This window comes from Thunnus albacares, chromosome 9 (genome assembly GCF_914725855.1).
Source record: "Thunnus albacares chromosome 9, fThuAlb1.1, whole genome shotgun sequence".
Lineage (NCBI taxonomy): Eukaryota > Metazoa > Chordata > Actinopteri > Scombriformes > Scombridae > Thunnus > Thunnus albacares.
The window spans coordinates 27,295,586-27,322,658 of record NC_058114.1 but is presented as its reverse complement, the minus strand read 5'-3'; the positions used below and the strand labels follow the sequence as shown (position 1 = coordinate 27,322,658).

At 40.2% G+C, this 27,073-nt stretch overlaps 2 protein-coding genes across 2 annotated transcripts; one reads left to right on the top strand and one right to left on the bottom strand.

Moving 5' to 3' along the window:
- The first annotated feature begins 3,157 nt into the window (after window positions 1-3,157).
- On the top strand, window positions 3,158-8,046 carry cltrn (collectrin, amino acid transport regulator). Its single transcript, XM_044361622.1, has 6 exons — window positions 3,158-3,300; window positions 3,801-3,859; window positions 4,138-4,223; window positions 4,372-4,488; window positions 5,734-5,928; window positions 6,025-8,046. The coding sequence occupies exons 1-6, from the start codon at window positions 3,234-3,236 to the stop codon at window positions 6,143-6,145; spliced, it is 645 nt and encodes a 214-aa protein (XP_044217557.1). The 5' UTR covers window positions 3,158-3,233; the 3' UTR covers window positions 6,146-8,046.
- Window positions 7,180-27,073, bottom strand: LOC122988941 (cadherin-24-like). The gene is made up of 14 exons (XM_044361619.1): window positions 26,988-27,073; window positions 22,312-23,177; window positions 19,635-19,929; window positions 18,411-18,530; window positions 17,918-18,085; window positions 14,987-15,168; window positions 14,056-14,312; window positions 13,803-13,939; window positions 13,522-13,643; window positions 12,833-12,953; window positions 12,395-12,703; window positions 12,058-12,250; window positions 11,563-11,962; window positions 7,180-10,831 (listed from the first exon to the last, which is right to left on the bottom strand). The coding sequence occupies exons 2-14, from the start codon at window positions 22,963-22,965 to the stop codon at window positions 9,968-9,970; spliced, it is 3,822 nt and encodes a 1,273-aa protein (XP_044217554.1). The 5' UTR covers window positions 22,966-23,177; window positions 26,988-27,073; the 3' UTR covers window positions 7,180-9,967.

Here is a 27,073-nt window from a genome sequence, read left to right as displayed (position 1 = left end):
TTCAGATCAGCTTCTTCATACTACAACTGTACAGTGATAAAATAATATAAAACACACGAATAAATAAATATCTTTGTTGAGGTGAACCTTAAATCTGTGAATGACTCCACTTTGGAAGTCACTGGATTAAGTTAATATTCATCAGTAGTGATGGAAGTATTCAGATCCTTTACTGAAATAAAAGTACCGATACAGCGATGTAAAAATACTCCATTACATGTAAAAGTCCTTTGCTCAAAATTCCACTTGAGTAAAAGTGGAGAAGTTCATCAGCAAAATGTACTTTAAGTATCACAAGTAAAAGTACTTGTTCAACAGAAAAATAGTTAATACAAAAGCAGCATTTTACTGTTGTACCTGGCTGAGTTTATACACAGTTAGGTTTTTTTTTAGAACTGTGGTATGATTAGGGAAAAAAAATAAAAAATAAAAACAAAAACAAGTTTTGCACAAATTTGTATTCTTTTTGCATTTATTATTCTTTTTTTTTTTTTTTTTTTTTTTTTATCTCTATCTTACCTTTGTTGGTGGAACTGCTAAACTGCTCATAGACATCAGAAATGTGACCTGGGGACCCAACGAACACTGTTTTTTGTGAGGGGTCACAAGTCAAAAAGGTTGGGAACCACTGGTTTATTCCTTAGCAATGCATTGTAATTTATAAGTTTATCATATTGCTTTCATGTAAATGTTATCTTGACATAACTAGTAACTTCTGATGTCGGATAATTATAGTGGAGTAAAAAAGTACTATATATATATATATATATATATATAATATAGTATATTTTTAGTAAATATACATAATTACTTTCCACCACTGCTTGTCGCTAATAGAAGTAGACTAAATAAGTTACTATAGCATCATAATTAATGATACAAGACCTACAGCCCAACTGGCAACACAGAAAGCAGTCAGTTATCTAAAGCGGATGGAGCTGTGGAAGTACAAATCCTAGATAGAACTCCATTGTATCTTTAAGGATGTTTTTAAGAGACGAACATGAATGAGACTCATTGGTGACATTAGTAAATAGCTTGCATTCCTCCTAGTTTTCTCAGATTCTTTAGTGTCTTTAATAATGCCTCCATCTGCTCAGGAAAATATCTGCAGTTGCTGCTATTATTATTCCAAAAGCAATTTATGTAAATCAGTCTTTTGCAGAGACTGTACTGGGGGTGATGCGAAGGCAAAAGGAGTAAGTGGAAATATTTTTTTAAAATAATCCCAACGAGCCATGTTAAGTATTTTAGGAGTGTTATACTGTCATTTTGCCTCTTTTAATCCAGATTTACTCCTCTCCATATTATCACAACCCTAAAATCTTAGAAGGACGTCAGATTTTCCATTCTGTTTTTCTACATAACCCGGCTTGTAATTCAGATTGAACAAACCAGCACAACAACGAAACAACCTAGCATTTTTATTGTACTTTATTTTTTCCTGTTACTGGTCATATAAAATATGATAAAGCAAAGACTTTTATGGGATGTAGTTTAACTGGGTTTGTACTGTATTGTAAATCTCAGTAACGTTTCTATTTCATGTTGTTTAGGCATGTCTGTTTTCTGGAAAAACACTTTTATGATGTTTTATGAGTGCAAAAGATCGTTTATTGTAGGCCAAGTGTACAATTTAATGTGATGATCAGTGGTGGAACAAGTATTCATTTACTTATGTAAAAATACAACACTATAAAAATACTCCATGACAAGTGAAGTCCTGCATTCAAAAGGATACTGAAGTAAAAGTGCAGAAGTATTGACAACAAAATGTACTTTAAGTATTAAAAGTAGAAGCGATCATTATACAGAATCGCCCCTGTCAGTGTCACAGTATTATAATATTGGATCATTATTATTGATGCTCATACTTTAATGTTGTTGTTGGTCGAGGGTGAGCTGATTTGAACTGCTTTATATACTTTATGGTAGTTTAATCTATACCAATACATTATGTTTTAAAATTGAGTACGTATGTAAAATCTTAATCTGAAAAGAAGCTAGTAACTCACACTACTTAAGCAAGTACTTGAGTAAATGTATTTAGCTGCTTTCCACCACTAACTATGATCTGGATTTTAAGTTGGGCGCAGTAAGTAAAGTATGTAAAATCAGCAGTCTGTTATCTAGAGAGAGAGAGAGAGGGAGAGAGAGAGAGAGAGAGAGAGAGAGAGAGAGAGAGACAGAGAGAGAGAGAGAGAGAGATTCAAAAAGCAAACTTGGCATCAGACTTTTCAAGTGACCCATGTCAACTTAGTTTCTCATAAACATCTGTGTCAGGCATCCTTCACTATGTAGTGTGTGAACAATTAACCAAATAGCGAGCATGGTTGTCAGGGCAGAATGGATGATTAACCTTAACTACATCTCTCATCTGGGATAAACAGGGATTTGCACTGGAATTTTCTATTGTCTGTTAAAGGTTTTCTCACCATTGCTCGGTGAATGTGTGCTGGTGACGGCAGTTTCAGACACTGAACAAACTGAGCTTGCTAGATAGATCTAATTTGGGAGATTTGGTCGGAATTATTCAACATTTTACATTACACAGCTAACTAGCAGATGAAGTTAGGCTTTATAATCATGTTTGGGAGAGATATGGAGCAGGTACAGTACACCTTGTCATGAAAAGTAACTGCTTTAGTGTGATATGTGCCTACCATCAGCATCCTGTAACCTGCCAAATCAGGTGTTTGTCCTACAAGTAATCTAACTTCTGTGCTCAGCTTTACTAAGAAGCAGATACAGTCAGACTCTTCACTGTTTTCTAGACAGTTTGATTTGGTACAATCTGTGTGTGTTCCTGTTTTCATGAAGCAAATCAAGGAAAAAATATTGCTACTGAATATAAAAGTGCCTGGCATGCCGAACAGCTAGGTCACATATTGTACTGTGCTGAGTAAACAGAAGCCGTTGTGTTTTTGTCGGGGAGGTCTGCCTCTCTCACATCAGCAAACCTATCTGGCTCCTTGGAAGCTTGAACAAACAGTAGGACTTTCATGGCAGCACCCATTTTACAGTTTCCATGTCATACAGTGAGGGCGAGCTGGGCTGCAGCTATTTTTTTTTTTTTTTTTAAAGAGGGCGGATTAGTTCAGGTGTGTCCAAGTTTAACCATTAAACTCAGACTTATCCAATGAGGTTCCTCTGCTGACCCCCTCAAACCACTAGACTCTGTGAGTTTCTCTTGAGTGTTTGCAGCATTATTTTGTTTCTTGCTCTCTGGGGAAATGTTGGAGAAGGTCTTATTCCTGCTCTGTTTGTCCTCTGCTTTGGCAGAACAGCTCTGTACGCCAGGTAAGTGATCATACAGAAAAAACTTTTAGAATTTAAAACTTTTGGTACAATTTTGTGTATTCATTTTTTTTTATCCTGCATTGTATTTCTACTAATATACCATGAGCGAACACAGTGCTTCAGATACAGCAAAGGCACTGGTCTAGTTGTATGTCCTTGTTGCCTCTCCAGCCAGTGTGAAAAGCAGCTTCCAATCTGTTAACTGGAACAAAGTCGGATTAGACACATAGCTCAAATGTTTGCCTGATTACAATGGCCTCTATTAGACATCAACAATGATCTTGAAATGCATGCTAGTCTTTATGGCAGATATTCTAAAACCCTATGAGGGAATAAGAGATCATTCTTACATGAAATTATCTTTCGTTCTCCTAACAGTGCTTTGATTTGTCCAAGAAATCAATCTTATTGTATACACACAGACCAGTGCTCTTTGTTTTAAACCTAGGACAAAAATCCACTGGGTGGTGAAGACATTCAAATATGTTTCATCTTTACAGATGCCTCAGATGGCTACAAAGTTCGACTCAGCATCAAAAGTGCTCTGGGAGATGAAGCTGTACGTATATATTTAAATATTAATCCAACCCGCACAGAATGATCAAAGCATCAGATCATGAATAACAGTTAGAAGACTTACTGTAGCTGTGTTATATGCCATTACTGTAACATATTATTCATCAGGCAACCACTGTTACAAAGGGAAATATACTGGATATGCAGGATTCACTGACAGTGTGTGTGATCATTAACTGTAAGGACAAGGTTCATCTGGTGATCAATTAACCGTTAAGGATTTTACTGAAAACAGCACATGACCTGTCGTTATTATTGCAGTATGTTTGGAATGAGAATGAAATGTTCCTTTTCCGAGCAACTCTGGCGTTTGCCATGAGGAATCAACTCAACGGACTGGAATTCCAGTAAGGAAACTTTTACATGTTCATCTTTGTTGTTTGCTTTTCTTGATTTTTTCCCTATAATGTAATTGATGACTCATTGTTTATGTAGGGTTTATGTAACATGTAGCGACAATGACATGCTCTTTATTGTCTTGTGGAACTTCACCAGAGTGTCCAACATTATTGTGTGCGATGAGACTCCCAGAGTGTCCTTCTGGTTTGTGGTGACGTTACCTCACAACACTTCAAGCCTTGTTGATAAAGAGGATGTGGAGCAGGCTGTGAGGTAATTACATGATACAGTGACTCTGTGGCTCATTTTTAAACCTCCATTTTGAAATACTAATTTTTTTCGGCCACTCCCCAGAGAGGTCATATTCAACTTTGACATTTAGAGTCAACTGTTCCATTTAATGCTTTGTATATTTGTATTTTTGATTGAAGTACTTTTTTAATGATTGGTGTAATAGTGATATTGTCTTAATATGGGGATAACTGTATTATCTACTTTAAGAGCAACACATTTGTAAAAAATATTGATTATACAGTATAAAAAAGACCCCAACAAGAGTAAATACGATAAACAGTAACCATTCAGCTACAGCACACAAATATAAAACCTTGAACTGGTAATAATTCAATTTAACTATGCTCACAAACTATTTAATTTGAACCTTTGTTAGCTAGTTAAAGTGAGGCTACTGGTATGTAACTTTTGCTGAACAGTGTCCACTGTGGCCACAATAAGTGACAATTGCGGGGTAACTGCGAATATTAAAATGCAGTATAAGAGTAGCACAAGTATGGAGGACTCAAACTGATACCAACTCATACTGTGAGAGCAATGTCTCTCAAAAGTTTGCTAAATTTAGCTAATGTTAGCCACCACCAGTTCAGAGAATACTGAACTCGTTGAGGGTGTGTTGGTTGTGAAACTGATTTTTCATTTTTATGGAGAAGAATCTTTTATTTCGCTAATGCTAATTATAGTGAATGTGTTTTTTTGGTAATGTTAGCTAATATTAGCCACCATAAAGTAGCGGCCAAGTGGATTCAGCAGCAAAACTCCTGACTACTAATCTAAATAAGGGTCCTTTGTATTGATTGTGAATTCAGCTTTTCATTTTTAGGAAGAGGACGAATATGTTATTTCCACTTCTATTAATCTACTATCCATTAATCTGCACAGGCATCTCAATCCACTAATCAAACCTTCACAAAGCTAAATTACAACATTCAAAACCTCAACTGACCATAACAAGTGATTTGGAGAAGGGAGGCAGTCTTTAAATATCAAAACAATGCCTCTACCTCATCAGTTTCTAGTGCTGGGAGACACAAGCAGAAAAATGTGACTTTATGTAACAACCACGTGTACTGTAGGCCTTGAAATAGTCAGTATTCATAGCACAAATAAGTTGCAGTATTGTCAACTGTGTTGCAAATGAAATGGAAAAATGTATATTTTTGGACTGCTGTTAAGTCAAAGTAAAGCAAAAAATAAACACTGAGTGTTGTATGTGCCCAATAGACAGTCCAGGAATCGCATCAACAACGCCTTTCTGCTGACTGATAAAACTCTGGAGTTTATCGGCATCCCTCCCACCATGGCAGCACCAGTCAACCCTGACACCCCTCCATGGCTCATTGTGTTTGGTGTCGTCATGGGTGCTGTGGTCGCTGGCATTGTCGTTCTGCTTGTGTCTTCTCTGTTCCGAAATAAACGGTAAGCAAAGGACTATACATGCATATGTCTTATGTTTATCATTTTGTAAATGTGATTATTGAACTTGTCATTCTCCTCTCTGGCCTGTTATTCTAGCAAAAAGAACGAGAAAACAGAAGATGAGGAAAAGACGATGGAAAACGGCGTCGCACATGAGAACCTGGCTGGTGTTTACAACATGTCATTCTCAGATGAGGAGGGACTGACACAGATGTAAAATGCTTCATTAAAAACTCTTCCATGTAAGAAATAAGATGGAAAAAAGGTTAATAAGCTTCTCCATGCAGATTTTTGTTGCACTATAAGATTTTTCTTTGTGTATTTTGTGAATTAGTCAAAAAAGTTAAAACTTTAATGATTTAATAGATGTTCAAGTTTTTTTTTCTTTTTCTCAACACTTCTTTGATAACTTGCTGCCTTAAAAAGAAACAAATACATTGATTTTTTTATTCCAGTACTTTTATTTTCCAAATATGAGTATTTTCTGTGTTTATGGACAGTAAATTAAACAATCTGTGTCAGAGGGAATATGTGTATGGATACTTTACAGTATTCTAGTCTGTGATCAAGCAATGTACCAATAATTTACTGTAAATTTTGACAAATATTTTATTTTATTTAACCAGTTTGGCAAACAGATTGAGATGAAAACAAGCATTAAACCAGTTCTGTTAAATACAATAATTGATTAACAGCTAAATACAGCAAAATCTCATCAAACAGCTGGACTACAGTTGCTCATTGTATCTAACCTGATTTTTTTTCTTCCTAAATTAGACTGATTTTGATGTAATCAAACTTAATCAAGCTAAATAATTGAACTGACATCAAAGCACTGTCAAAATGAGGGCCCAGTGGTGATGTCTGCTGTGAGTGGATCCTTCAGCTGTCTGTTTGTTTGCTGTCATCCTCTTTCTTTTTCCAGACTACACAATCTGACAGTGGAAAAACCCCTGAAGTCTGTGATGGGCTCAGCCGCAGTCTCTGGCGGGATTAAATGCTAAATTATAAAAATGCAATTATTGTTTAATTGAACTGTGGACAAGCTCATTATTGCAGTCGCTGGCAAAAATATTTCTGGACACAATTACACAAGTTGTTATTACAGAGCAGAGACACATCATGTTTGAGATTTGTATCATCATGTATGAAATTTGAAAGTGATCAGCTTCTTTCAGAGTGTGATGTTGCTGCTGTCTGTAACTTTGTGTTATGTATCCTGTGTGTTTTTTGCTTTGTACAGTTTGTTACTGTGCTGTTATATGTTTTTATTGTGACCTGCCGCAGGGACTGCAGATGAAAATGAGCTATAAACTAACTTTGGTACAGTGCATCCAATGGTAACATTTATGTTTAACACAGTATATGGTCCCTTACAGTTAAAATAAATAAATAAATTCCCAGTGAATGCCTGATTTTGTGGTGACAATGAAGGACTTTCATACAAAAGTGTATCAAAATGTTCAGTGGTGCCTCATCTGAGCTCAGTATTGGTACAAAGTTTCAAGATTAATGCAAACTGCTGTGAAATTGTGGTCTGTTTGATGAAGTTTGATGTTTGACTTTACTGCCTCCTGCAGACCATTTGGAGTAAAGGTGTAACATGTTCACTGTCTCTGCACTGGAACAGGTTAATCCTGTTTTGTAGATGCCCTCCAAAAGTATTTGCTTGCGTATGCACACACAGTCAAAACCATGGTTTTACAGTAAAAATGTGTCCTGTTTGTCCTGTTTCCCCATATGTGAATGCTTCCCAACATGTTTTGGCTCATGACTCCTGAAAACAAAAATACATTTCAGAGGCTTAAAGATGTATAAAAATATCCTGTGATTCATAAGAAAAAAAAGCAAAAATTAGAGGAAAGTCTGGCAGGAGTATGTTTTTTCTGCTTTCCTATCCTGTGAATTAGCTTGTGACTCCTCAGATATAGATTGGGAACCACTAATGCAGTAAGAAACTATTATCTTCTCCTCTAGAAGCCCCATATGAAGACTTGATATGGATGTGAGACATTAATAGTGTGACGACAAGTCCAACTAAACTGTTCTCAAAAAACAATATGAATCAAACTGTCTTTTGTCTTCATGGATTAAAAGTAACTCTTTATTTAAACTGAACATCCTTTTCCTGTTTTTGTGTGACAATATTTCCAGCTGCTGTGTTATCTTACAATCTGCAATAGCACAAATGCAATCCATATATGGAACTATAGGTGGCACCATTGTACTGCCGGTTTCTGTGGTTCCAAACTTGCATGAAAGGACACTGATGTCCCTTATTCCACATTGTTCTCCTTAGAGCTCTTTTAAGTGCGTGTGAATGGCAATATGCTTTTTAAACATTTGAATTTCAAACGTATTTTACTTTATCGTTATTTTATTTTCGTCTGACTATTTTTGAAGTGGTAAAACAGAGTCCTTCACGTTCTAACTTGTGCCTATATTTAGTTCATTAGATTAAATCTGTTCCTGATCTCTAGGTGAGGATATGTCTTGTTCTTTTTCACTTGCACAGTGATATTTTTCGCAGCAGCACACTGACAATATGCAGTGTGTGGTGATGACTAGTCATCATTTGGCACTTGATGTAGTAATATCCCACTCTTCTCCTCTGCATTTCATTCTCTTGCCTGAGGAGTACAGTCTTTTTTACACCACATTTTTCTTGTCAGGACTCCAAAGATTTTCTGTCAAATTTAGTTTGAAAGCGTTGCAATCTCATTAGAGCAGCATTTGATTAAGACCTAAATTCCCACTGTAGAAGATAGAAAGCAGGAATAATTGCAGAAAGTCAAAGGCGTTTTATCATATTATTGAAAATAATGTCATTATTTTAATAACTCATCCTTATACCTTCTGAATAATAAATGACTTTTGAAATAGCCACAGAAAAGAGTCATTGTCCAAAGAAAGATTGGCTGAAAAACATTACAGTCTCAAAGCAAATGATTATTTTGTTGTTGCCTCTGTGTTGGGGGGGGGGGGGGGACTCATCACAAAACAATGCCTGCGTCTACCGCATCACATAAAGGCTTTCGCCTAATTTTGTCTCTTTAAAAGGTGCGAGACAAATAAGGCATTGGAGATAATTCTAGATGAGCAGATGCAAAAACAATAGTGCATTATAAATAATCTTGTGTGGGTGAAATTAGGCAGAAAATTGTGAGCTTATGTCTGCAACAATTTAATAACTGAAAATCAGATGCTCAATTTCTTGTGTGTATTCCGTTAAATACCCCCCCCCCACTTCCACCTACAGCAATCGTCCAATCTTGAGCAATAACCACTATAGCAGAGGGTTGATATTTATCTACATATGGACATCATTTACTGTACTTTCACAACAGTACACAACAGTCTTTGACAGTGACAATCTAATCATTTCTACATCTGTGTGCAAATTGCATAGTGAGCAGGTTCTGCTACTTGTAATGGTCACTACTTGCTGGAGTCTCTCTACAGGGTGACAGAATACAAATGTATACAGAGCAACATATTACAGTTACAGTCATCGGAGAGGCTCTGTGAACATGTGGCAGTGTAGGCCTACAGTACTGTACGCTTATGTGGTTGTAAGACTCTCCAATTCAGATGCAAATGTTGCATTTAAAATTCCAAGGATTTCTAGCGAGTGAGTCCCTATTAGAGTATCAATATTAAATATTACAATTACAGTCAATATTTAATGAGGCCTATTTTCTAACAATGCAGCTTTCAGGGCTCAGAATCAATATTTAAAAAAAAAAGAAGTACATTTTTCATAACTTTAGCTTTGAAAGCCCAAGTGCATTATTAATATTAGTTACAAGAGCAGTGTGTAAAGTGACAGATTCCATATCCATTTTATAAACACAGTGGAGGTGAAAACTATACTCTGTGCACTGATTCCACCACATATCTTGACTATACTGTCAGCCTGCTGGATTTTCCTTGGAAAACAAGAGCATTTCTGTCTTTGCCACCCTGCTGTGTTTTAAATCCATCACTGTCAAGAGAGTCCTCTTCTCTCTAACTTTTCTTTTACTGCAGTGTAGGTCCTCTAGAAATCCCATCTCTGCTGTTCTTGTTCTTTCTCCTCCGTTTGTTTATGAGTCTCATTCAGAGTCGCCTCTGCGTTCTCTCCTCCCTCCTCTGGCTTTCCCTCCTGTTCCTTCTCCTTCTCCCTCTCCCTGATGATCTCCACCAGCCTCTGAAACTTCTGGTTTAACTCCTCCATCCCTCCCACCACTCTGCCCTCGTCCTTCTCTTCATCGCTCTCCAGCGAGCTCAGTGACTCAGCCCTTGAATCACGGCCCTCAAACTCGTAAGTCTGCAGTGAGTCATAGGGTGGCTGGGACAGGTCAAAGGTGACCTGGTCCAGACGGAAATTCAGGAGGTCTTCCATTCGGAGAGGCTGCGGGTTGGTGGCTTCTGTTCTCGCAGGCTCCGCCCCACATGCCCAGCCTCTGTTGTTGCCAAACATCCCCCCAGGTAAGGGCAAAGGCTGTGGGGTCAAATCCTTTCTCTGGAGTCTGCACATGTTCAGTAGCTGCGCCCCCGCTGGGTACAACCCACTGCTGCTAGTCCCGTTTATACACGTCCCCCTGCTGTTTGGATTCAGCGAGCCCACAATGCTGTATGTGTCTCCTTTCAGGTAAACAGGAGGGTTATTAGAAGAGCTGATTTGACTGCCATTTGAATAATTTCGCTCTGAAACGGAGGGAATAGAGGAATCAGTATCAAAGTCATCCACTGTGCAGCTGGTGGCTCCAGTGCTGATCTGAGTCTGTGATGACCCCGGTCGCCCCTCTTGCTGGTTTGATGAGCAGCTGGTGTGACTTTGGCATGAAGACTCATTTGGGTCACAGTAGGTCAGATTTGCAGCGTTGTTGGCTGGTGTCGACTCTGATTCTGTCGAGTCTATCTGTAAGAGAAATGAAGAAGGGAGAAATGACATGATTGAAAAAGACATGCAGAGATAATTGTACGGAAGCAAGGAGATGCCAAAATAATTTCTTTCTTTTCATCAGCTAATCAGGAAATGTAATCACTACTGACTACTGAACGTTTAAATCCAAATACTTCTGACTTGATTGCACTGAAATATTTTGCTATAAAAACCATCTATCAAAAAAAGTTTGAATTAGATCATTTAAATTTTGCAATTTCAAAAACTATACTCTATTTGACAAATGCTTGCGGTTGCTCATCTGAATTTGTATCATATGACTGACAGAGCTTAACCTGATGGACAAAGGTCTAGATTTCTTATCTTGGGTAGATGGGATGTTCAAGTTTGAACATTTCACCTTAAATTTTGGTGTCTGAATTTAATCAATTTAACCCATTTTGAGCACCCAGACTCTTTGACCTGACTTGAATTCTGAGATCCCAACAGAATTAGAGCAACTTCAATATGGCTTTTTGAATATTGGACCTTTGAATTTTTGACCTGAAAAAAATACTTCACACCACTTGAAAAACAGGGAAATTCAAGCTGCAAACAAAATATTTCAACTTCATAAATTATGTTCAAGTGTTCAGTAGTGATTCAATTTCAAAGTTAGGTATAAGATTTAAATCCTTATGGCCTGTCTTTGCTTCCATATAATTGCTACATATCATTAACTTTTCATATCAGCATTGTTATCTGACCTTGGCCTGGTCCTGATTCTGTTTTGTGTCTGCGGCGTTTGCTTCACTGACTTCATTTCTCTCTGTAATTTTGCTCTCCGCCAGCATATGCTCTGCTTCGTAACTACCAGGGCTCATCTCAGGAGAGTGCAGCAGAGGCTCAAAGGTGCTCTGGTTCTGGATGACAAGGGGATTGGCGATATGACCTCCAGTGAGCCCATGGGTCAGCTGAGTTAGCTGCAAACCTGCCTCCAGAGGCCCAGCTGGGTAATCTCTGAGAACAGGCAGCGTGTGGATGCCGTAGCAGAGGCGCCCGTAGAGCGGAGCGGAGCCTGGCCGCTGATGAGGGTCCAGGCCGGGGCGTGGGTTACGACTCCAGCTGTACGTTCTGGCCCTCGGCAGATTCTGCTGGGTGTACCATCTGTGACAAGAGATGAATGTCAGAGAGAAGCACACACGCACATAAGCCACCATTACAAGGATAAACTTTTTTATTTTTTTTAGGACACAGCTCACATGTTTCTGTTGTTGTGCATGTGCTGTATTCTGTGCATGCTCTGCAGCGCTGTAATGTCAAAAGCTGCGGTGTCTGCTTCCCCTCCCCCCTCGTCATCATAGGATATGATGTTCTCCCTGACATCATCCTCCTCGAAGGGTGAGTGGGAGTCTCGCTTCTGATGGCGCAATGACAGCGAGAGTGCACACACCACTAAAGGGCAAAACAGAGACACATGACCACGTAGTCTTTAGACTTTAAAGAAGCAACCTGACAGAGCTGCTCAGCATCTTTCAAAAAGTCACAAAGAAATTATTTATGGTGCATCAGAAACTTCAGAGAACTAAGCAAACATACCAAGCAGAGTGGTGACACAAGCCAGCATGGCCAGTAATGTGACCAAACTGAATATGAGGGATGGAGAGGTGGATGGCACAGGCAGACAAACCATGTGTCTCTCCCATCTCTGGTCCCTCTGTCTACCCCTATCCTCTGTCTGCATACCCCCCCGCAGACAGGGACAAATGGTCACAGTGACCGTGCCAGTGTTGGTAAGACCGGAGGCCCCGTCGCGCAGCACAACTGGCACATAGAGCGTGAGTAAGGATGAGGAGAAGCCAGGGAGGGGCTCCAAGGCTGACTGGAGCACCAGGCTGGCTGTCACACCTGATAACATGACAAAAATACACACAACATCAAAACACGGCCACTGCACAACAAGCTCGCACCAGTTTTGGCTGGTGTCATTTTTCTGGACTGTGCATGAAATGGAAAAACAGAGCCAACTGGTGCTACCTCCGGTTTCCCTGATGGTGAGGTTGAGAGCTGAGCTGGACTCTGGAGGGATGCTGAAGTGGACTGGGGTGTCCTGTCCTCCTCCTTGGTCCCTGTCAATGGCTCGCAGAACCTGAACAACCTGAATAAGACAGAACTGGATGCTTTATTTCCATGCTTCTCAATCTAGAGGTCAAAATCCCTCCAAGGGGTCACAAGATAAATCTGAGGGGTCGTAGGAAGATTAACAGAAGAAAAAAACATATTTGTGCACAGAATTATAGATTTCTTTTTATTATATATTTCAGTCAGTTTTTGGTAGAACTGATGACACGCGCAACATGTGACAAACTCTGACTGCAGAAACAAACTTGAAACATACTATTGCTTTGTCTCGTTTGTCTTTGTTTTTTTGTTTTGAATGCAGTTAAGTTTTGAAGAATAAAGTGGAATAATGTTATTAATATCCACCATAACTGCTATTAGAATTAAAGATCTATGGTATATTATTTGGAAATGTAAAGCTGAGTAAACAAAGATGAGCTGAGTTTGCCTCCACTATACTCCTTTCTTTTAGATAAGGAGCAAATATTCAAAAATTGCACATGCTTTCAAAAAGTACTTGCAAAAGTTCAAGACAGAGCGGATAAAAACAGGAAAACAATCTGAAGTTGAATGTAATATCAGGTAAAAACAAAACTAGAACAGACCTGACCAGGGGCACTGGAGTCACATACAGAAGTTGCGTACTGCCTGTCCAACTCTGGTGCATTGTCATTCTGGTCCAGTGTCTCTATAGCAACCACAACTCTTGACACAAGATTTGGATTGTCTGAAAGAAAAAGGAAACTGATGCTAATGTTGAAATTATCACTGAGTTCTTATCATTTTTACTGTGCACTTTGTATTCCGAGGTGGTGCTTTGTGGTGAAATATGACCCAAGTAAGCTCTGCTGCTCATAGCGCCCTGAGGGCAGAGGGGCTGACATACCCCTCTGTGTGGCGATGACAGTGATATTGTGCCACTGCTCCTGCTCACGGTCCAGCTCCATCACTGTGCTGATGAAGCCTGTGTCAGAGGCGATGCGGAACAGAGCCTCGGGGTCCGACTGGGGATCGATGGAGTACCTGAGACGCAGAAACAGGCACGAGCAAGAACGAGGAGGAAAAAGATAGAAAAGAGGGCGCAGAGTGAGTGAGTGACTGTATGTGAGTGAATAAGTGAGTGATGGTGTCATAACCACCTGATGTTGGTGCTCTGTCCTGTGTCTGGGTCCACAGCGAAGACCCGGCCAACAGAGCAGACAGGGGGACAGTTCTCAGACACGTCCAGATGGTACCGAGCCTGGGAGAATTGTGGCGGCTCATCAGCATTGAGGACCATTACCCGAACTGTTGCCTGGTCCTTAAAGGGACCTTTCCTTAGGTAGCGGGCATCCACCACAGGGTTGGAAACTTCCACGATGAAAGAGTACGAATTGCAGGACTCATAATCCAGCAACTGTTGGGTGAAGAATAAAGCAGCCTCAATCCCTTGGATATACTTTATTGAAGGCCTTTTCATATATGATTCATACGTATATGCTGTATATTTCTTCCCATGTACTTCATAATTCATAAAAGATACTTTTCTCACTCTTCTTTATCAGTCTATATAACTCACATTTCCCATTTTGGACTTTCTTTTATCTCGCTCTAATAAATTCATCAGGCTATGTTCTTACCTCACCCTTTGCAACCTCTTAATTTAAGTTTCCTCAGTATAATTATTATCTTTGAATGCCCAATTCTGTTGGAACCCTTAAAAGTAAAAAGACAAATTCACACTGGGTGCCTTTTACATGGCCTGCGCACCTTAAATGAGATGCAATCCTTCACCAGCTGCTTAATAATGCATTGTAACTCATTAATTGCCCACTATAGATGCTTGGGGATCTTAACCTGTCAGTGACAGAGGGTGTTTAGAGTGAAGTACTGTAAATGACTAAATAAAATTAATTTGCAATCCAACAGCAAAGAACATTTAATGTCCTCAAATGTCACATTTTACATATTTTTCTCATTATGCGGCCATTCGAGCAGAACCGCCTACATTTGGCGTCAGATCCACGGCTATTGTGAAAACTTTTGTTAGTGATAAACTGAAGTCGCTTTGTCTCGTTTCTCATCGCTCACCTTGTTCAGCTCAATAACAGCCTCTTGGTCTCTTCCGGTTATATTGAATATTTCAGCCTCTTCAGCATCCAGGATAGTAAACTCCAGCTGTGCATTTTCTCCCAGATCAGGATCTGTGGCGGTGAGACGGCCCACCTCCACACCTGGAGCTGCTAGCTCAGATACAGAGAAGGACCATGCACCTGCAGGGAAGAAGTGAATGAATGTAATGGCTCTCAGCTCAGGCACAAACACTGAATGTTGATGAGACTCAGTGAAATCGCAGTGGTTATTAACGTAATATATGTGGCTATTATGGCTGCAATAACAGTGCTTCAGTCACATATTTCTTGATCAACTTTTATTTAGTGCCTCATTCTACAGATAAATCAAAGGTTTAATTTATTTTGGCCACACTCTGTACATTTAAGTAGGGCTGGGAGGTACAAAAATACAAAATTTGCTTCTGGTCCGATACCAAGTAATACTAAGGCCAGAATAATGGATATTAATACAGATACTGATACTTTTACTATTCTTTTATGTCATCACATACATGTTAAAACAAGTTTTTACAGGTTAAAAACAAATGTTTAGTGCATGAATTTGAAGCAAACAAAGTGATCACTGCAAGCACGCACCCAGCAGGAGCAGAGCAGCAGGGAGTGTGTTCACTAAGCGGAGTTCATCTGCCCAGAACATTATCTAATGGTTTGCTATCAATCCTATTGATGCTAACGATGCTCACTCGACACATTTTCTCTTTTCTTATGCTGACACAACTAGTTGATTAATTGAATAGTCAATGGGCAGAAAATGAATCCACCACTCTCTGATCATTATGTAATTGTAATTGATCAAGCAAAAATAGTGATATTTGCTGGCTTGACGTTTGCAACAATTTCTAGTTCAAGCTACACAACAGTGAAGATGCTGCTTTTTTCTGTTTGACATCATTGTAATTTAACATCTCAGGATTTTCAACTGTTGGTCAGCCAAAACAAGCAATATGAAGACACTGCTTGGGGGAATTTGTAAAGGGCATTTCTGTATTTGGAGACAAAATATGTGTTGGTACAATAATCTCCTGATATTACAAACCTACAATAAGGGCTGAGACAATGAGACTTATTAGTCCCAGCCTATATTTTTTTATATTATTAAATTATTATTTAGGTCACTTATCAAAAAAGAAAAAAAGCCAGCGTCCAGCTCCGCAAAAATGAGGATCTACAGGTTTTCTCTGTTTTATATTCCTTTAAAACAAGACTAAGTAATGTATGGAATATGAACTAACAATATTCCTCTTACACATTAAAAGTTGAGTCCTTTATTAGCAATAAAATGCAACCCATCTAAATTCAATATTCTCATATAATTTGTTGGTGAATATTTAGCATATTTGCTTATTGTGGCTAATATATGGTAGCTAGTGTTTGCTAAACTGAGTTAAACTTTGCTGTGTAACTGACATACTTGAAACAGTTTGCTGACTTTATGACTGTTATCTACTTGTGCTACTGTTACGTTATGATTTGGTGTTATCCCATAATTGCTACTTGCAGCCACAGTGGCTGCAGCTCCACAGTCTGACTTTAAACTGAAGAACTTTTGAGTTTTTGACACTTGGTTGGGCAGAACAAATAGTTTGAAGAAGTCAGCCTAAGAGAAAATGATGAAAAATGTGATGTGAACAGATAAATCAATAATGACAATAATTATTAGTCGCAGACTGACATACAATAAACAGACCTCTGTGAAGCTTCATATTCTTGTTATTAATCGATAGTTTACTGTCCCATACTGTTAAGCCCTGAATCAAGAGATGTATTTATTAAACTGAGAATGAAAGCACTGCTAGATTAATCTGTTTCATGTTATTCTTTTGCTTGGATTACAGTTTGTCCACTTAGCAGGCATGGAAAGGCAGCCAGTGATCTGGGGCAGGTCATATCATTTACTTGGTACATGTGATATTGCATCACAACAAAGCTGCAAATTCAGAGAAATCCTTTCATTTAATCAGAGCAGCGCTTCCTTCCTGATTGTTAATCATTCAAATCTTCCACATTATTAAAAACATTTAAAACTCACACCCCTCGCATTCAAAGAGCATACTAAATGAGCCATTTGCTTAAACTGTGGCATTATTGTCAAACAGAAAATAATGACCTGGAGTAAGGCGGTGAGGGAGGGAAGAAATAGTCACATTATCAGTGAATAAATAACACACCGCTGGCATTTGGAAACGTTAAATTGCTTCTATAAAGCATTGTATTGGAGCACAATCTATCAGCACGAGGTGAGGGGGCTTTAAACATTAAGACGAATGGCAGTAAACAGAGACTGTCAGGAAGAGAAAGTAGGGAAGAGGGGGAAAAAAGCAACCAGAGGAGAGATAGTATATAGAGAAATGCAGTATATGTCTCAAAGTGTTAGACACACTCTGCAGTGATTTTACTGTCTATTGATGCAGAAAGCACTGAACTTTAAAATGAAATATTAATAGCATGGAACAGGGAAAAGCTTGGATAAGAAAGAGCGGACATGATCTTTCACTCTTCTACGTCAAGGCACAGTCCATTTCAACCTCAGGGACCAGACGGGAGTGTTTTTATGAATGTTAATGCCAGTCATCTTGGCAAAGGTTACATTACTGCAATGGATGTTAAAAACAATGATTAGAGCGAGTGCATAAAATAAAAAAGTAATATTGGACTGACAAGATGTTTAACTCCAGCTACTTTAATGCAGTATCTTATCTTGAACCTGTCAAGACAACTTGGACCCAAAGGAGGGAAAAAAATATCTGACTGCTGTCACAGATGCCATTACAAGACGTTTCATCATTTTAATCTTCTCTCAGTCACACACACTCACGCACACACACACATATTCTGAGATTGAAAGCAGCTGACGGTTAAGTGGTGATCTGATAACAGTCGTGCTTACTCCTTCTGAAGTGAGGGGGGTTGTCGTTGACATCACTCAGCTTCACGGTGACTGTTGTTGTCCCTGATAGTCCGCCCAGATGTCCCCCCATGTCTTTGGCCTGGAGGAGGACCAGATATTCATCCTGAGTCTCTCTGTCCATGTCAGGTACTGCTGTCCGCAGGACGCCTGATGGAGAGGAGGCCAGGACAAGGAGCAAAAATCACAACAGCAACAGATTTCACAGTGACACAACGTCTCTCGAAATTAGCATCAAAGTGACGCAAATGCATACTTTTTGGAATTAGGACAGAGCAAAACACATGACTCCGGGACACTTCTGTATCTGAACGGATCATTTAAAATGTAAGTTAAAATGTTCTTATCCACACTGGACATATGGTAACAGAGATACAACGTGTGATATCTAGCCGCAGCACTGGGATTTACTTCATAAAGTGTAATCATCAGCCGGAGAGGCATGTGTGGTACACGTGAGGCTATACAACCAGACCTGTCTGAGGATCCACAGAGAAATAGTCCTGGCCCTGAGTAATGGCATACACCAGCCGGGCGCTGTTTCCATATGTTGGATCATCAGCATCTCTGGCTGTGACTTGGATTATGGACGTGCCTGTGAAAGAGAGGAGGTGACAGGTCAGAGTATGGTAGTTAAAGCTGGAGGCGGGTTGGTAAGCTATTCTAAAGTGATACTCATCCCAAAATCTATCTTTTGAATATCAAATACTTACATCTGTAGGATTAAAAGGATAATCCCCTTCTCTGCTGTCTATCCGTGTAAGCAGTATGTTCCACACATTCATCTTTGAGACAAAATATGACTAAATACCCCAATCTCTGGAGCTGTGCCAGATGCAGTGTAGTTTGCCACATGTTGGCAGAAGTATGACTGTTTCTAGGATACTGAGAAAATAGATGGAGAGAGAGGAAGGTGAATATGCTGCAGGAGCAGGTTGAGAAGTTTTAAAGGATTCTTGTCATTTTTTTTAGCCACGGGGTGGCTTTATGGACGTCAGTGTTGATCTGTTAGTGGGTCCACCACTTTGGTCTAGTCTGAAATATCTTACTCTAACAACTAATGGATGGATTGCCATGAAATTTTGGTTAACTCTTTACTCTAGGTCCCCTTATTTAGCATTTATAAGCATTTAATAAATGTTTTATAAGACACGATAATGCAATTTAGACATCTTTATCTTTAAGTGTTTATTGATGCTTGCAACTACATTATTATGTGTTATAAACCTTTTGCATGTTAGCGATGTCATTGTGAATATGTAAGCATGCCGACGTTAGCATTGAGCTCAGAGCACTATGTGATTAAAGATCCCCTCCAGACATGTCTGTATGACATATAAAAATACTCTGCTTGGAATAATAATTTGCGTCTAACATGGTTTTCCCACAAAAAAAAAAAAATCAGCTAATTACATTCTTAAAATCTACTCATCTATATCTACTCTGCCTCTTTGAAAAATCCAGAATCTATGAATATGTTAATGTTATTCCTTTCAAAAGTTTAACTTCTGGATACAAGATGTCTCTTATTCAAACATCCAGCTGGAGTCTTCCTCTGCTGTGAAAACTTGTTGCCAATGAATTGAAGCTGACAACAGCTGCTGCTTTCAATGAATGACACAACACTACAAACATTCTATAACCACCTTTCAAGAGATTTTAGATGCAATGTGACTTTAATTTTGTTTAAGCACTGTACCTATGTTGGCCATCTCTGGTACCATGGCAACATAGGGTTCATCAGGGAAGACAGGCGGGTTGTCATTGATGTCCTGCACTCTAATGATGAACTCAGAGGAGGGCTCCAGGGCACGGCCAGTCTGGCGGTCTGTGGCTGTTGCAATGAGACGGTACTGGTCCTTCTCCTCGCGGTCCAGAGACTTGGTCACGTGTATGTTGCCTGTGTTGCTGTCAATAACAAACACAGAGCCCACTCCCTCTCCCTCCAACATGTACTTAGTGCGGCCGTCTCCTTTGTCCATATCCGTGTGCAGCTGGGAAATAAAAAACATACACAAGCAAATTACTGCAACACCTTAAGGCAACGTCACAGTATGCTGATTCAGGTATCGCTAATTAACGCTCGTCCACTTGTCTAGCAAGTACTGCAAACACAACCATGTGAAAAGGATGATTTATGTTAAGACGAGATGTGCTCAGTGAGTCTGCACTGAATGGCACCAGGTGTGGAAGATACATATGGGACCAGGATGAGTACTGATGCATACAGCTAATTAACTCATTGGACCAAACATGCCATTGGGGGTTTGTTGAGGGCAAAACCACATCAGTGTGGACAGTGGCCCTGCAAATGTCCTACATGTATGTTCGCAGATGCATTCTCCTAACACAGGCTTTATCCATCTGTAAATCTTTCTCTTTATCTGTCTCTTCCATCCATCTGTCCCTTCCTTCCTTTCTTGTAAATCCATCTGCCTGACTTCCTTGTACCTTTTAAACCACCTTTGCTTCCAATCCTTGTGTCTCTCTCTTTTCATCAAGTTACTTTGGTTACACAGAGTGCCCATCTGCTCACATTTCTCATTCCTCCCCCCCCCCCTCTCTCTCTCTCTTCCACGGATCTGTTTTGCTCTCTGGTGCAAAATACTTGTATGGTATTTAATGGCAGAGAGGATATTAGTGGGAGCGAGATAGGTAAAGGGCCAAACATACAGAAATAGAAAGCTAAAGAGATTACTCAGCCTTCATCACACTGAGCTTTCTGACCAGGAACCTTCACATCTCTCTACCCTTAGGGCGCATCTGCACATGTTCATAATCCACAAGGCTTACTCACAACCTCTGCTGCGGACCTTAGATACTCATGTCAACTAAAGCTTCAATCTTAAAACGCAACTGCAACAATGACTGTTTACACATTTACTGAGAATTTCAAATATATTTTTTCAAGGCTTTTTCATTTTTGTAACATGAGATGTGTTGAAATTGAATTTCCTTCAGCGGGTTAAGAGTAGAATTAGTGAATGCTAATGAATTTGTGCTTATGACAGACACACTTGAAAGTGTTTATATATTCAAACATAATGCATGTTAACAACATATGTTCATACTGGTGCCGTTCACACACATGGTACATAAGCATGCAAGCACCAGGAGAAAATACAAGATTAGTGTATATTCTGCGTGTGTGTGGTGTGTATGTGTTGGAGGATAAAGTTGAGGATTATAGAAACTCATGATAGCATACCCTACAATTTGCTAGATAAGAGACTCAGGGTTTTTTATTCATCCCTACACCCACATCTCTCTCCCTCTTTTCTTCCTTAAAGCTAGCTTCGATTTTGATCCCACACTTCACCACGAGAGACATCTTTGTCAGAGTCTGTGCCTGTCTCACTCCCCTGCTCTTTGCTCTCTCTCCCCCCCGCCCAACCCTCCCCCCCCCCTCCCCCCACCCCCACCCCACTCCATCCTCTCTCTCTTTCTCTCCAGCCTTCCTCTCCTCACTGTCTAATTTCTGGCTCAGTCCTGCTGTGCTTCAGTCAGCATGGAAAAACACTCTCACGGTTGGGGAGAAATTTATCCACCCTGTACAAGCAAAGCAGAAAGAAGGAGAAATTGTCTCCTCCAATTCCTTTTGTCACTTTCTCTCCTACTCTGTAATCTGAATTTTCCCCTCCTCTCACTCATGCAGTAACATCCACCTCCGGGGTTTGTATCTGCCTCGCGCTGCCTGCTTTGGCAGCGAAATCCCCTCGTTTTCGCACGGGTTGAGGCACCTGTGATCTCAACTGTTGATAGCTCACCTCAAGCCTTCCACCAGCAATGGGTTTGACATTATCATCTCTCTATTTTTGGCAAACAAACTGAGCTCCCTCTGAGAGAAAAACGCTGTGCCTCCAACCCGCTCGCAATGCAGGGATGGCTTTATTACATGAATATCAACACCAAGACTGTGCTTGCAGAGGAATGAGCAGTCTCGTGTGTCTACTGATTGCTTTAACACCCCTTCCTGACTGTATCAATAACAACCAGGGAAGCAGATTAAACATTTATGAGGTGTATACTGCACTGGTAAGAATCCAATCGAGACTGTCACTATATAGTATACTGCTTGCTACAAAGTGGCTGGCAGTGTTCCCTGTTAGCGTTACAGCTGATATAATCCTACCCTGAGTATGCTGTAGCTGCCAGCAGCTGCATTAGTGTGGAGCGCCTGGCTGTGGAATGCTACAAGTAAACCCCTGGGACCTAAATGGTTCAGGTGCACTGTGGATTAAATCATCTCCGACACTTCTCGTGTTGCGACACTGAGAGCAGTTGAATGGTTGCTGGTGTGGCGACAGTAAGGACTCAAGTATGTGACACAACAAATATAAACATGTGCATACTGATAGGTGGTGACAACATCTTACCCGTCCAATGAGCACGGGCTCTGGCCCTCTGTACTCCTCGATCACAAAGAACTGGTTCCAGAGCCAGCTCCTCCGGCGACGGGAGCGGGGCCCCGTTTTCAGCGAGTATGACCCTGATCGACTGTCTTTAGTCTTTGTGACCCATTTAGAGCGGCCCCGTGTCCTCTCAGGCAGAACGTCGACACCTGTCTCCAAATGGAGCTCAGGCTGGAGAGCGAACTCCTCCTCTGAACTCGGTGCTAGGCTGTGATCATTAATTACACCTTCAACCTCTCCATTAGTCAAATTGCTCCTTTTCTCGTGGTTCAGACTGAGTTCAGGGCTATGTTTAGGTATTAGTGATTTGGCAGCAGATTCAGGATGTTCAAGTATGACTGTTTGCCCCGCTACAATGCTTTTAAAGTCAAAACCATTAGGTTTTCTGTCATTTAGTCTAAAAGCAACATTTGGCGGGGTCCTTCTTTCATCCTCTTCTTTGATTCCCATAAAGAAAACAGAGTTGTCCGTAGACTCTGGATGATGTAAAACTTGTTGTGTTTTGCTTGATATTTCTTGCAAATCCTGGACTTCCTCTGACAGGCCAGCAGCCACTGAAATGCCATTTCTTTCCCCTTTACACAATAAAAGAAAAAGAAGCACAATATGTGCTGCCATTGCTGAGGTTCACTGATCAGTTTGTTTCAATGAATGGCTGAGGAATAGCTGAGCAGATGCAGATTTTTATGATGGTCCATCTTGCTTTTAGAACATTTTTATTCTGTGTGTTTTCTGTCCTCTTCTGCTTCAAGATTCTTCTCCCCAGATTGAGACATGTTGTCTTCTTTTCTCACATTTTCACATACAGTGCACATGCTCCACAGGATCACCTGAGAGAAGACATTATTAGTGAATCTTAACTGCATAAATTAAAATGGGGAAACAAGTGCTTCAAGATACACTAGTAAAAAGACAAAGACAGGCAAGACGTCTTCCTCGTTATCTTCTAAAGACGAAGTTTGATATTTTGAGAGATATATGTGGATACAATTTTATACTCTCTGTCGTACGGCTCTGTTTGCTATTCTGAACTCTCTGCCAGCTGCTGCAAAAATAGCTGCGAGTTTTACACAGAAAATATGATTATTACAGTCTGATAAGAAATTACCTAAAAAAAGAGACTTCACTTTCTACCAGATGCTGTTATTCATATCATTCTCACTGCTGTCGTACATGAATACGAGTATGGGTTCATTTTATTTAAGAGTTGTTCTGATACCGATACCAGTAATCGGAAACGGCTCTGATGCTGCCTAAAATGCTGGATCAGGTATCGGTGAGTCTATGCACCGATCTGATACCACCTAATTCATTAATAAACGTTAAAGTAGTTTCACACCCAGATAAAACTGCAGTTTTCCCAGAAATCAATTCTTCTTTGCCGCTCCAAAACAGCAGTCTACACAGCAAGCTGCTCTGTGTGCAGCCAATGGCAACAACTGTTGCTAACATTAGCTGTTAGAAAAATGTCAGCAATTTGGCAATATTTTACCCTGCAAAGTCCCATTTAGTTTCGAAGGGAGGGACTAGTGTTGCCAATTTCAACACCAACAATCTTATAAAGCGTTTGAAGATGGATCACGCAATCATATCACATCCATGCAGAGTTAGTAGCACACAGCTGTTAAAAATTTTTTTTAAGGCAATGATATCAGATCTGTACTCGGTATCGGCCGATATGCAAGTTCAGGTATCGGAATCTGTAGTGGGAAGGAAGGGAAGGAAGGGAAAAAACTGAACATCTTTAATTTTATTGATCATTCAGGCATTCTCACAAAGTTAAGTGTGGTCTTAAAATTTTTTCAATTAAATTGGAGCCCCAGGGCCTGGCAATGAGGTGGAGCTCAGGTACTTTACTGTTCTCTGTCACACACAATTGCCTGGACATCAGGTGATTGATGTCATCCCTAAAGATGGTCTCCCCATGCCTCAATGCCCAGTGGTGAAAGAAGTTCCCCTTAAGAGATTAATTAGACTCATAAATAATTTAATCAATGACTTTCCTCATTTGCCAAAAGTTTAATGATCTGAGTTTCATTAGTATTTGAGTCAGATCTCTGCCATTGATCTTTGAAACTTGATGTACTGAGAAGTGTCAGCAGCTTAACAAGACTGAAACTATGTAATCGCAGTTTTTCCATCCCAGTCTTACCTGCATCCATCACTATTGCTTCACTATTCCCTGCAATGAATCTAAATTTACTGACATCTGTGTGCGCCTTCATGCACACACATACACACACAGTGCAAGTGCATGAATCACAGGAACACCGGAATCTGGTCTTCAAACAAATTTCGATAAAGTTTTCCTGAATGGAAAAAGATTTGGTTAAAATTCTAAAAGCACTAAAAAGATTTCCCCGCTATGCTTCACACATGATCAGTGTTGTGGCGAGAGAACATAAATGACAGAGTGCTTCTGACTAAATAAATGTAAAGTGAAAACGTGCTTTGATTCATTTAGATGCAAATAAGCACAGAGTGGGCCTATAGGAATACACAAGCCTTTGATGACACTGTAAAATATGAACCAAATCATTTTCTGATATATCCAAATTGATATGCATATATGAAAGAAGGGACACATGAAAATGAAACCAATGTTCTTTTTTCTCCACAGATACTGACCTACTTTCTAAAGAGTATGCTTGAGAACAGAGTCAATTTGAGCATTTGATCATAGAAAAAATGAAGTCATTTCTACTCTCTTTACGTAATTTTTTTTCTCAAAAAACTCACCCATTTTTTTTCCTCCCCATTTTGCACATCAATTATACCAAGTCATCCATATGTAATGCTTCGTGTTCAGCCACTGTAAACCAATGCATCTGTTTGCCATCATCTTAAATCTATGAAAATATAAGAAGTGGTTCTCCCATAACACTTTTGTCTTCCCCAGCTATTGTGTATTAGCATAGACTGAGCTTACGGCTTACATTTCCCTCTGCCAGCTTTGCTCCAAAACCACGTTGCCAGCAGTACATGTCATTCACTGTTGTTTGAAGTCTTTAGAGTATGAGTGTGTATGAGATATGTGTGAAATGTAAGTCAGGGATAGAGGATGAAAGCGTGAGGACGATTTGCTGTTGCCGGCTCAGAATGGAATGATGAGTGGTGACATAGCTCTAAATTGCAAATCGCTGTTTCAGTCGCACTTCACTCTGCATCGAGTCGCTTCACTGCAACAAGGCTATTTCATTTTTATTAAAAATAGCCTGTGCATGTCAGGCCTTTTACATAGGGAAAAATGGTAGATGGAGGCAGAGAGAGGGAGTTAGGAGAGGTGGAGGTAGGAGGGATGGAGGGGGGGGGGGGGGTTGATGGTGTTGGTGGTGGTGAAAGTACATTGGGAGGGTACAGCCTGGCTGACTTAAATGACCAAGACGTGGACAGATTCTGTTCCATTTCAGCATCTCTGGCTTTCTTGGCTTCTACCCATCCGTCTTAATGCTCGCAGAGCTCTCGTGCATTCTCACTGGCTCTCTCCCGCTCAGTGCACACATAGAAATCTCTTAAGTCTTTCCAAATCAGACAGGTGAAGAGAGGCCCACTGTGCTCAGCACATCAGTCACCTCATTACAGTCACGGTTTGACACTCAGACAGCTTAACCTTAAATGATACCACAGCGGAAGCGCTGTGCTGAGCAAGTGTTTGGCCATGTACTTATTTGTCATATGAAAATGCCTCAGTGGTTACAAGGTGCACTGTCCTGTCTGTTTCGATTTATGTGTGTGTGTGTATGTGTGTGTGTGTGTGTGTGTGTTTGTTTGTGTGTGATAAAGAGAGCAGAGTGCTTGTAGATGATCATCTCTCTCTCTCTCTCTCTTTTTACCACATTCCATTGCGTTGTAAACACAGGAGGACATAATAACATTTCTCAAAGAACATGAAGGCTCATGCTGCCTCTCTTTGGTCTCTGTCACACACACAAACCCACACACACGAAAGCACACTCACATCGACTGCTTATCTGCTTATTAGTCTATCTAGTAGAGAAAACAGCCCGGAGCGTGACCTTGTCTTGTTAGAGGAAGCCATAAAAATGACCTACTTGATGCATGTTAATGTGATTTGTACACTTGGGCTAACTATTATAATGAATGCAATGTCCCAAAATACTGCTGTCGGCTGTTTGATCCAACCGCGACCCCGTCATTTTAGCAAGCGAGCGTGCCCGTGTGAAAGTGCACGCGGCAGGTGAGTATGTGCGCGTGTAAAGGCACGGGCATACACAAACGGTACCTACTAGCCAGAAAATTAGAAGGGAAGCACTGCATTATCCGTATCATCTGTCAGAGCTTGGCGCTCAGCTCAGTCACCCAAAACATGGTTTGCTTTTCCAAACATTTCCCTCAGCCGTTATTTCTCCTAAACTGCTCGCACATGGAAACATCTGCTTCTGGCGGCATACTGCGAAAGGTTTGCCTCTGCTTTTTTTTTTCCATCTCCAAACTGACAGTGAAACAGTTGAAAACTGCCTCACCGTGGCTAAGCCAGCAAAATTGAAAAACTGAACGATAAAGTAGAGCCGAGGACTGGAAACTTGTCACGTCTGTGTGGGCGAACGAGGCTTCACTTAAATAAACTAGTCAATCCTGAAGATAAAAAAGTGCTTCAATAAAAAGAGAATAGAGCTTACCGTGTGTGTGCAGCTCTGCTCCGGTGCTTCTCTGGTTTAACGGAGCTGAAATGATCCAACGTGGGAAAGGATGCTGAGGTTCATCT

What these genes read in the sequence shown, in the direction of transcription:
- cltrn (XM_044361622.1), top strand. Translation starts at nt 3,234, where the DNA reads ATGTTGGAGAAGGTCTTATTCCTGCTCTGTTTGTCCTCTGCTTTGGCA. An exon ending in GATGTGGAGCAGGCTGTGAG is followed by an intron (nt 4,489 to 5,733) that starts GTAATTACATGA and finishes TGTGCCCAATAG; the next exon opens with ACAGTCCAGGAATCGCATCA. An exon ending in TCTCTGTTCCGAAATAAACG is followed by an intron (nt 5,929 to 6,024) that starts GTAAGCAAAGGA and finishes CTGTTATTCTAG; the next exon opens with CAAAAAGAACGAGAAAACAG.
- LOC122988941 (XM_044361619.1), bottom strand. Translation starts at nt 22,965, where the DNA reads ATGGCAGCACATATTGTGCTTCTTTTTCTTTTATTGTGTAAAGGGGAA. An exon ending in ACCAGAGATGGCCAACATAG is followed by an intron (nt 18,531 to 19,634) that starts GTACAGTGCTTA and finishes TCTCTTTCACAG; the next exon opens with GCACGTCCATAATCCAAGTC. An exon ending in CTCTGTGGATCCTCAGACAG is followed by an intron (nt 18,086 to 18,410) that starts GTCTGGTTGTAT and finishes CCTCTCCATCAG; the next exon opens with GCGTCCTGCGGACAGCAGTA.